The sequence below is a fragment of the Phacochoerus africanus genome, chromosome 15, assembly GCF_016906955.1.
Source record: "Phacochoerus africanus isolate WHEZ1 chromosome 15, ROS_Pafr_v1, whole genome shotgun sequence".
Classification (NCBI taxonomy): Eukaryota; Metazoa; Chordata; class Mammalia; order Artiodactyla; family Suidae; genus Phacochoerus; species Phacochoerus africanus.
This window is the reverse complement of record NC_062558.1, coordinates 31463114-31474403: the sequence shown is the minus strand read 5'-3', so window position 1 is coordinate 31474403 and position 11290 is coordinate 31463114. Positions and strand designations below refer to the sequence as shown.

The 11290-nt window shown below is 53.0% G+C and overlaps 1 protein-coding gene across 7 annotated transcripts in view; it reads right to left on the bottom strand.

The window, feature by feature from the left end:
• Positions 1-490: 490 nt before the first annotated feature.
• The window catches only part of CAMKK2 (calcium/calmodulin dependent protein kinase kinase 2), a 54381-nt gene continuing 43581 nt past the window's right edge, over positions 491-11290 (bottom strand). For 4 of the 7 annotated variants that reach the window (XM_047759644.1, XM_047759647.1, XM_047759645.1 and 1 more), the window contains exons 14-17: positions 11089-11217; positions 6955-7055; positions 6372-6414; positions 491-3704 (exon numbers count right to left, since the gene is read on the bottom strand). In XM_047759644.1, coding sequence (XP_047615600.1) covers positions 3540-3704; positions 6372-6414; positions 6955-7055; positions 11089-11217 — 438 coding nt within the window. In that variant the 3' untranslated portion in view covers positions 491-3539. The remainder of the gene's footprint in view (positions 3705-6371; positions 6415-6954; positions 7056-11088; positions 11218-11290) is intronic. The other 3 variants (XM_047759648.1, XM_047759649.1, XM_047759650.1) reach the window with 3 other exon arrangements.

Sequence of the window (11290 nt, the reverse complement as noted above, 5' to 3'; positions counted from 1 at the left end):
GAGCTCTGTTCAAGCCTGTTTACAGATGATGATCCATAAATGGGGTTAATACTTACCTCATGGGGTGAAGGGTCAGGAAGCTTGCCTGCCCGCAGGATGTGGCCTGTGTGTGACCTTTTAGCACCCATCCTGTAGGTGCTCGCTTGTTTGGTCTCCACCGGAAGAATCCATCTGGCAATGACCTGCCTGCCAGAGCAGTGCTTTGCAAACCTCAGTGTATAGATGAGTGACCTGGGGAGCTTGCTTAGATGGAGCCTAGAAGTCTGTATTTCCAGCCCACTCACAGGTGATGCTGACCTGGGGACCACACTCTCAGTAGCGGGGTACTATGACAGGCTTAAATTAGGGGATGACTGAGTGCATCTGCCTTGACTTGGGCATTTGATCTCCCTGTCAAGCCTAAGGAAGGAAAACAGACATAAGGCCAGATGACCTGGAAAGGGCTGACTTCATGGAACGGCCAACGAAAACATTCCAAAAAGGGCCAGGCTTTGCACCATTTTGCTGTTTATTTCAAGTTTACAGAGAAGCTTAAACATCTGTGGAAAAACACCAAAGGCTTAATATTCTCTTAAGTTCATGTACCTTTTTAGTGATAAATACACAGTATTTAACTTTGTACACCTGATAAAAGGAAAATGCATAGTAGAAAGGATCAGGAATAAAACAGAAGCATCGGGCATGAAGTCAGTCACAGAATAGAAAAGTCAGCAGTCCCGTGAAACTCGGCCTGTAAAGCTGAGAGAAGATGAGAATCGACGACCTTGACACTTTCCCTAGCACCTTGGAAGCAAGTAGAGGTCTTGGTTCTTCCCGCCCCCAGGCAGTGGGAAGCTCCCCTTTGGAAGATGAGTGAGAGTGACAGGTTGGGCCTGTGTCTCTAAATGCACAGCTATTCGCCTCCTTGCCTTGAAAGGACTTGAGGACGGAGCCCTAACTCACGGGAAAGCCCAGGCCAGTGGGGAGACAGCCTCTCCGGCCCCAAGTGCCAACGAGGGGCTGGATAAGGCTTTATGGGAGCCACTGGCCAGGCTGCAGACTAGATGGGGGAGTGGAACAGGGCAGAAGGAAGATGGGTAGAGGACGTGTGCTTCCTTCAAGGCCACAGGTGCAGGCCATGTCTTGCTTACGCCAAACTGGTCCCATTGATGAGCCAGTGATGGAAGAAGTGGATGGGTATCCTCACCTGGAAAAGCTGCTCATCACAGCTTCTGCCCTTTCCTAACAGAGCTGACTTTGGTGGAGGGGGGAATCAAAGTTTGTGCTCTAAGAGTGGAGACGAACCCCAGGAGTCTGTGCTCCAAGGAGCTCTAATGCTTTATGTTACACACCTCCCTGCTTATACTTTTCTCCATGGGGCAGTTCCTTTCCACAGCTTTCTTTGGTGTTTCTTATTTAAAAAATAAAAAAAAAAAAAAGTAATGAACATAGCCCCCTGCCCCCCCCCACCCCCACAACAGTTCACGGTGCTGCCTGCTCGCTGGCTTTCCACGCCATGAAATCTTAGCCAGAGAGTTTCATCGTGGGAGAAATGGCGTTGCCCGATGCGGTTGTGTAAACACAGTTCTGCAGAGGCTCTTGCATGCTGCCCGCCCTCCCTGGGCGAGCCACTGCACAGGCCGGGCCAGAGTCCACATAGACAGGCTGGGACTGAGACTAGGGGCTGGTTGACAGGAACCACTGCAAGGTGCTTATTGCAAACTAACCAGACCCCACTTGCTCCCAGTAGGGGTGGAGCCTGTAAACTGAAACAAGTCCAAGAGGCAAGAGGAAGTGCTAGGTTACAAAAAGAAAGAAAGCAGGCCAGAGGCCCCTGCAGCAGAGAGTGTACCTTTGCTCTTGGAAACCAGCATTCCCTAATTCAGTACTGCTTATGAGAGAGCAAGAGAAGCCTGGCTAAACCACAGTCAAGAGCTTAGGAAGATCTAGGGAGGCCAAGAACACTGGGGCTCTGTGAACGTGCTGGGCAGGAAGGCACCTGGTCTGCTTCTCTGTCTCTCTGCAAAAAGCCCTCCTACCAACACTGAGTAGATAGAAACTACAAAAAAGCACTCCTTCTGAGCCAATGAAAGACCCTGTTTCCCCCAAGCCAGATTCCACAAAGCACTGGGAATTCCCTATGCGAAGTCCTTCCAACTTTCTTCCCCCTAGAACTTCATGCTCACCCACGTGTAGCTCTGGAAGAAATCATACTTGAACTGCAACCAAACTTCCCAACGTCAGTGGAAAGTCAAAAAGTAAACCTTTTCTTTCCAGACTTTTGGCCACAAAAGGGAACTTCTCGTGCCAAGCTCTGGTTCCCTGGGGCCCTGAGGAGTGCTCTTCGTTTCAATCATCATCTCTCAAAGGGTGCCCTAAAGTTACCATAGAGATCCCAACAGAGCTTTGCCCGTGAGGAATGGTCATTTGCGTCTCAGCTGAAGGAAAGTACCTCCTATCTGGCCCTCCAGAAACTAGATAAGTGTTTCATTAACAGCAATCAGCTAGTATTTAAGAAGGAAAGAAAACCTTAGCCGTCTCTAGAATACATGGGTTATGAACAAGCAGAGCTGCTAAATATACAGGCATAGCTTTCACTGGCTCTCACATATCTGAAGCCGTGGGATATATCCTGGAAGCTCGAAATGATTTCTGAACTGCTCTAGAGTTCAGACTAGTTAGAGAACTGAACATATTTTTTGTTTGTTTTTACTCCTAAGCCATGTAATGTACATGGAAGTGTAGGATTTCACCCTGAAGTTTTTGTCATTTAACAAGAGACTTACCAGAGCTCCTCAGTCAACTAAGAAAGATTCCGGCTTTGAGCCGATGTCATAAACACACTCGTCCAGACCTTTAGAGGCAACCTGTCCCCCCACAACCACCGAATGCCCCTCTGGGGTCGGAAAATCCCCCTCCGTGAAGTTATTAAGCATCAAGCCCTTTCCTGACTACAACTTTACTCATAAAAAATTTGTAAAGTCCTTCTTAGGAGTAAGTTGCAGCAAAGCTCCCTGCAGTTTACTGAGGGTTAGCCCTGTCCTGACTCCTTGAGTCCATGGTTCTAGAAGGTGCCACGGTTTGGGGTTTGGGGTTCTGCACCAAGTTACACCCCCCCTTCAAATGTGGGTGTGGTCTCAGACCGCACCACCAGTTTTCCGACAGTTTGGGCTGATTTTCAACCCCCCACACACATTCACTTGGTATATCTGACATGATTCTGAGTTCACAAGGAAGGATTTTTGGCATAAAAACGTTTTAAAAAGCAACTGTCCCCAAACGCACGTGGCTTTGGGTCTGCAACTCCTCATACCCGCCCATTCAGCCAGCCAGCGGCCAAGGTCGATGTCATGGAGTCAAGTCTTTTTTTGTTGTTTTGTGGTTTTTGTCCCCTTTAAAACGGTTAAGAAATCAAACAAACGGAAAAAACAACACAGCAACCAGAGATGACGGTCAAGGCTCTACACACGTGCTCAGTTTCCGTAGGACATGCTGCTATGGAAACGCAGGGCGCAGCTGCTGAGGTGAGGTGCGGGACATGCGAGGTCGCGGTCCAGCAGCTACTCCATCGCCTCATCCGGCCGCGAAGGAGGTGAGCGTGCACGGGAGCCAGGGGCTGGGGGCCCCCAACTCCCCTCACAGGGGCCGCCTTTCACAAGAGCACTTCCTCCTCCCCCGCGAGGGGCGGCTCGGGGCCCGGAGGGCTGTCTTCGCTGCCTTGCTTCCTGCTCACCGAACAGAAAACCCTCGTTCAGACCCGGCGGTGCCGGCACGTGACGTCCTGCACCACCTGAATGTTATTTACATCTTTTAGATTCTCTCCCCCTTTTTTTCTTATGTGAAAGTTTCAAAGGAGACGCTATATCCCCTCTGTGAAGGGAAACCAGCATCATGTACCAAAAATAGCAAGGAATTATAAAAATAGATGCCAGCCTATCCCCCTAACACCTAAAATCACTGGCACCTGTCACAGGTCAGGTGTGGGCTCCACACTGGGGTCTGTTCCTGAGGGGTTTTGGCAATTCCACGCCCGGTCTTTAGTCAATAAGCTCTTGCAGGGCAGGAACCCAGACCCTTGTCTTCAGTTCCCCAGTGAACTTCCTGGGGGCAGCAAGCAGGACCACCTGACTTGGGCGGGCACAGAGCCCGCCTTCAGGAAGTGGTTGTCAACAGAACTGCCCTCCACATACAGGCCCAAGGGACACTACAGAGGAAAGAAGGGCCCTCATCTTGGCAAAGTGTGATCAGAGTAGAAGAGACCGAGTTGGTGGGAAGTAGGGTCTTCACATCCCCCCAGAGGCCACATCCTAAAGGGCCCCCAGCTAGAGCCTCCTGGGGTGACAGACACGGGCAGCGTGATGGGAGATGTGAGGGGAATCCCTAAGGAGGGGCCCAATCCTTTGCCATCATCAAGCAAACACTGCCCCCTCTAAGGGGAGCCGCTGGGCCTGCCACACAGGACTGATCTCTATCATGTACCCCTGGTGGGAAGGGGAACTGCCCTTGCATGAGGGAAAGACAAGCTTGATGTCTGGACGTGCCTACGAAGAAACTCCTCTTTGTTTAAAAATCACAAGCATAGGCTTTTATGTGTCTGCCAAAGAACAAGGGTCAAGTTTCCGGGGAGGGAGCTGTAACTAGATATCCAGTGAGGCCCTCCGTCTCTGCCCTGGAGCTGCCTGCTTGTACTGGCTGCTCTAGCAGCAGGCAGCAGGCAGGCCACGGGTCCAAGGTCTCCAACAACTATGCTGCAAGAGCTCTAGGATGCTGGACCACAGGGACAACTAAAGCATCCCATTCACGGGCTGAGAGCAAGGGCAGGTAGTCCCAGGTGTTTCTGAGACTGCAGGTGAGGGAATAGAGGCAGTAAAGTCCTTCAGGCCAGTCTCAGTCTTTGGTGTCTTGCAACTTTAATCTCATTCAAAATGAAACAGGAGTTCCTGTTGTGGCTCAGAGGTAACGAACCCAACTAGTATCCATGAGGATGTGAGTTTGCTTCCCAGGCTCATTCATTGAGTTAAGGATCCAGTGAGCTGTGGTGTAGGTCACAGACGTGGCTCGGATCTGGCATTGTTGTGGCTGTGGCGTAGGCCAGCAGCTGCAGCTCCGATTCAACCCTTAGCCTGGGAACTTCCATACGCCGAGGGTGCAGCCCCCAAAAAAACAAAAAAGTAAAAAATGAAAAAAATGACAGGCTTGGCACAAAATGGGAGGCAAATCCTAAAACCAGGGTTGAGAAGAGAAGGGCCAAGTGAAGGTCAGTCCATACGCTTCATCCTGTCACCCTGTGAGGCTTAACCTGCAGGCAAGGCTGCCCCATCATGCGGCTGAAGGGATGTCTGGGAACATTTTAGCAGGGACCAAGGCAGCCTTCACAGCCTGCCTTTGATTGGCTAACTGCCACGTTCCCTGCTCCAGAGAAGCATAAGTAATCCCCAAATAGTTACAGAAACTGAGAGTAGATTCGTGCTGGCTGGGGAATGGGGGAGTTGGATGGTGACAGCTAAGGGCACAGGGTTCCTTCCCAGGCTAATGAAAATGTTCTAGAACTGACTGTGGTGAGTCGCACAACTCTGTGGATATAGTAAAAACAACCGAATAATATACTCTAAATGGCTGACCTCTATGGCATGTGAATTACTGCTCCATAAAGCAGCTTTGAGAACTGCCTGGAGCCCCCTACTGAGCATGACACGCTCCGTGGACAGATGTTGGGATTGCTATCCTGCCACAGGGGCGTGGAGAAAAGTAGCAGCAGGAGTGCAAGTATTTGTCATCTCAGACCTGTAGGGATAAAATCTCTCATCCGTCCTGGGAGGCACTGGTACTGCTGAGCGGACTATGTGTTTGGCAGAGAATGGCCACCTCTGAGGAAAAAGTCTGGATCCTCCCCAGAGGCAGGGGAGCCTCACACTCATTTGCAACAGGCTGGAAGACGACTTATTTTTTGGGTCGAGACCCATCTGAGAAGAAAGGGTGGATGCCAGAGAGCCCCTGGGGGAGCCCCAGGGTGCAGCATGCCTGATCTAGGCTCTGACTGCCCACCCACAGCAGGGGCAGCCTCAGCCCAAGAAACAGCCTCAATGCCATTGACGTGCACCGAGCTGATGCAGGCGCCAGACTAGCTCTAAGAACTGGGTGAGCTCACAGGCATTCCGGGTGGAGCGCCATGCACCTGCAGCACCAGCCCACATGCACGACCCATCATTGGGCCAAGCCCCGGATTCTCATTGTTTTCATCCTGGGTCCAGAGGCCCAAGGTAAGCCTGGGCATAGAGGCCCAGGCTGGGAGGATGGTCAGTCTGGGTATGGTGGGGGGGTACCCCGTGCTCTGCAGCTGCCCCCGCCCCCAGGCCCCGGCAGAGGCTAAGGCACAGGCAGGCAGGCATTACCTTGGGCTCAGACAGGGGCTCACACTCCCTGGCGGATTTTTTGCTGGAATTGCCAGAGGGGAGGGAAAAGGGAAGTGAGAAGGGGACACTTGGGATCCAGGGGGTGCCTGCCCCCACAGACCCTGAACACCAGCTTCGCCAAGCTGCTGCCTGGGCGGCTAGGAGCAGGACATCTCTGTGCTGTGAGACCTGGGTCCCGGGAGCCAGACTGGCCTTGATCACCCATCACGGGACAGAACCCCTCCCATCAAGCATGCGTGCTTTGGGGTCAAAAAGCCTTTCTGGTTATCAGTCACTCTCCCACTCCCTCCAACGTGCAAGTCCCCCTGAGGAAGATAAAACCTCCCTGTGGATTAGCTATCAGCAATAGGAGGTGGGCTGAAATCAAAGCCAGCGGCTGCTCTGATTTCCCCAGTGTGCCCTCGGGACTGGTTGCTGGCAAAATCAAAGCCAGCAGCTGCTCTGATTTCCCCAGTGTGCTCCTGGGACTGGTTGCTGGTCTGCACTTCTGTGGCCAAGGACAGGGGACAGGTCCTCACGGAGCCTCCGGCTCCTGCCCAAGGGAAGGCAGGTGGACACTTACGTGAGCAGATTTCCGGGCGCTGACAGCGAGCGCTCCTCCCGCCGGCTGCCCTCGAACGGGTTCCCAAAGGAGCGTTTCCGAATCATGGTCTTCACCAGGATCTGAAGGAAAGAAGAGGAGGCTCGGCCACCTGGGGGAGATCCCAGGTGACAGCAGCCTCATGCTGCTCCCATCTCTCTCTTCCTTTCTCCCCCGGCCCCCTGCCGGCTCCCAGGACTGCTGGCTGATAGCAGGTCTTTGAGAGACACCCGCCCGAGATACAGCAGCCAAAGCCACTGAAGGTGACAGGCCTGCTCCCAAAACCTTCCACCACTCCCTGGCTACCAACAAGATAAGGTCTGAACTCCGTCTGACATTCGAGGCCTGTCATTATCTTGTCTTGGTCAACTCAGCAGCCAAGGGACTCTGGTCTGGGAGACCAGCACTGTCTCTCCAGTACACATGGTACCATCTGTCTTATCTGGGCCATCGATGTACATGTCCTCCTGGCCCATCAACACACCTCATCTTCAAGGTTGGAGCTTTATTTTCGGTGAAAGCCATCTACAACCACCAACAGGAAACCAACTATTGGGGGGCCGGGTGGGGGCTGGGGCACTGCACTTTTCTTTGAATTAAAATGTAACTCAAACAGCATAAAATGTACCATTTTAAAGTGTACTAATCAAAGTTTTTTAGTATATTCACATCATCACTAATTTCATTTTTTTTTCTTTTTAAAGAAACTTCCTGCAGCATATGGAAGTTCCCAGGCTAGAGGTCAAATCAGAGCTGCAGCTGCTAGCAGCAGTCACAGCCATGGCAACATCAGATCCAAGATGCATCTGTGACCTGTGCCACAGCTTGTGGCACTGCTGGATCCTTAACCCACTGAGCAAGGCCAGGGATCAAACCTGCATCCTCATGGACACTATGTCAGGTTCTCAACCACTGACCCACAACGGGAACTCCACTATCTAATTTCAGACACCTTCATTACCCCCCAAAGAAACCCAGCACCCATTAGCAGTCACTCCCCATTCCTTCTCCCCTGCCCCACCTCTGCCACCCACCAATCTGCTTTCTGTCTGGATGGATTTGTCTATTCTTATCTCATATAAATGGAATCAGACAATACGTGGTCCTTGAGGTCTGGCTTCTTTCACTCTACATAATGTTCTCAAGGTCCATCCATGTTGTAGCACAAATCCTTGCTTTATTCCTTTTTATGGCCTGGTAATAACCCTTGGTGTGGATACGCCACATCTTGTTTATTCATTCATCTGTTTGTGAATATTTGGACTGTTTCCACTTTGGGGCTATTGTGAATAGTGCTGCGATGGACATTTGTGTACAAGTTTTTTGTGCAGACATACTTTCCACACAAAATGTTTTCATCCCTAGCCTAGGAACTCCCATATGCTGTGGGTGCGGCCAAAAATAAATTAATTTTATGTTACATGAATTCTATCTCAATTTTTTTTTCCTGCACCCACAGCCTATGGAAGTTCCTGGGCCAGGAATCGAATCCAAGCCACAGATACCACCTATGTTGGATCCTTAACCCATTGTGCTGGGCCAGGGATCAAACCCACACCTAGTAAAGACCCAAGGCGCTGCAGAGAGAACACTGGATCCTTAACCCACTGTGCCACAGAGGGAACTCCTACCTCAGTTTAAAAAAAAAAAAAAAGGCAAGAAAAAAAGAAAAGAAAAACGCTAGGGAGTTCCCGTCATGGCTCAGTGGTTAACGAATCCGACTAGGAACTATGAGGTTACGGGTTCGATCCCTGGCCTTGCTCAGTGGGTTAAGGATCCAGCACTGCCGTGAGCTGTGGTGTAGATCACAGACGCGGCTCGGATCCCGCGTTACTGTGGCTCTGGCGTAGGCCGGAGGCTACAGCTCCGATTAGACCCCTAGCCTGGGAACCTCCATGTGCCGTGGGAGTGGCCCTAGAAAATGCAAATGACCAAAAAATAAAAGAAAAGAAAAGAAAAAAGAAAAATGCTAGATAGAGACAGAGAATGAAGGTCATGCCCCTTGGCAAGGCCCTCACAGTCCCTCCCTTGCCAAGGCCCAAGTTCCGTGCTTCCTGGAACACATAAGCCCCTTTCCTCTGAGACTCTGCAGGCTCCCCCTGGGGAGCCTGGCCTTCCCAGCCCCCAGGAACCAGTGGAAGGAGCTCCTACCCTGGGAAGCCCCCTGTTCCTGGTCCTCTGCCAGCTGGCTTCTCACCATGTGACAGTACCACAGGGGGATTCTTTCTTTCCAGATCCATCTTTCTCATGAGGCTGGGAACCCTAGAGGGCTGGCGCTATACCTTATTCATCTCTGTACCCCCATGCCCCGCACACACTGGGTGCCATGAGGGGGCCTGGACCCTCCCACTGCATTCCCTCCTTCTCAGAGAGCTGCGGGAGCCCCCCACTTCCTCCCCACCCCACCCCTAGTCCATTCTCCACATGGGATCTTCCTGAGGCCAGCGCTGACCATGCTGTCCCTGAGTCAAACCCTTTAGGTGCTTCCTACACCTCTTGGCCCCGAGACTTAAATCTTGGCTGTAGGCTCAGAACTTGTGTGGCCCTGCCTCATGCCACCCTCCCTCGACCTGCTCTGCTTCAGTAGCCCTGGCTTTCTTGAGGCTTCTCGTGGGCCTAGCTGCCTCCCACCACAGGATCCCTGTGTTTGCTGTCCTCTCTATGGGACGGGAACAACCCCACCCTTTACCCTCCCTCAGCCTGATGAACACCCGCCATCCTCTCGGTGCACGTCTTCCGGGAGGCCTTCTCCAGCCCATCACCTGGGCTGCCTCCTCCCCGCCCCCCACCCAAGGGTACCCTTCACAGCCCCTCTGTTACTTGCACATTTATTTGTAGGTTCTTTGCCCAGTATCTGCAGGTGCCATGTTGTTTTTATTCATCACTGTACCCCTTGCTCCCAACACAGGCCCCGGGGAAACCACTCAGTGTTCAAGAAGTGTTTCCTGAATAATCAACGCCTATCTCAGACCTCTCGGGTCAGACGCCTCCTCCCAAGAACACCCCCAACCTGGGACAGAATAACCCACAAAGGCACTGGAAATCCGACACCAGCTGCCTTCCCACCACCCTGGGCTCAGGACATGAGTGTAGTGGGTGGATGGGAAGGAGGGGGTGGGGGTGGGTGAGTGCTGAACAGTGAAGGTCCTGCAGAGGCTCCCATGGGAGAGGAAGGGAAGGTGTGAATGGAAGCCCCGCCCTGGGAGCTCAGGTTCTAGACAGAGAGAGAGAGTATGGGGAAGCAGAGGGCAAAGTGCGAAGCTGAGAGAGAAGGAACCAGCACTGGGGCTCCTAAGGGGGCGGTCACTCGAAGCTGGACATTGTGTCTCTGCAAACAGTCCCAGCAGTGCCCTCCAGAGCCCAGGGCCCTGCTGCCTGCTAGGGCAGGTACTGGCCAAACACACCCAGGATTGTGAGGTGCCCCAGGTGGACTATGGCCTGGACCCCAGACCCCTGAGGTTCCTGGGCTCCCTCCCAGAGCCAAATGCCCCCCCTGGGCAGAGGCTTGGCAAGTGGGTGATTCTCAGAGTCTCTGAGGTTAGGCCTGAGGACTCCAAATCTGGCTCCTTCTTCCTGGGTCAGGACCCAAATGCAAGGCCATAAAAGGAGGCCTAGTGGCTCCTGAGCAAATGCCCACCCTCAGGAGTTGGGCAGAGCTTTCTGCAGCCTGGGCAGCGGAGGCCCAGCCTCTAGCCCTGGCGGTACCCACATGGCAGAGATGAGACGAACTAGGCCGTCTGCTCTAGGGACGGAAGAACCAGCCCATAGGGAGCTCATCAGCACCTGCCCTGGTCCTTCTCTTCCTCCTGCTCCTGTGACATGCTCTGAAAGCAGGAATCCCAAGAGGGACCGCTGGATCCTTGGAGAGGGGCTACACCATCTATAGGAAGCTGGGCGATGGCTGCAGGCAGAACTCAAGCTACAAGATGCAGGGGCCACGTGGCGGTATGTGCAACTGAGGCCCAGAGGCTGGTAGCACTGGGTGAAGAGTAGGCTCAGCCATCCTGACTCGCAGGCCCAAAGCCTGTGTCTCAGTCACCCTCCTGCATCCCTGTCCTTGCCAGGCCTGCCTCAGGCACGGTCCCTGCTCTTGGGTAGTGGTTCGTCCCGTCTTACCACGGTAGCCAGGCTGGGAATGTGTTTGACTGAGTTCTCGACCTCCTCTTCAGTCACCTCGACCAGCGTGCAGTTCTCATCCTCCGAAGGCAACGGCTCCGCCCCATGCCTCGTGACCCAGGGGTGCAGCTTCAATGAATGACAGGAGGGGTGAGGGGCAGTGCAGCTGGCTCCCAGAGACCCTGCCGGCCCAGGGAGGGGA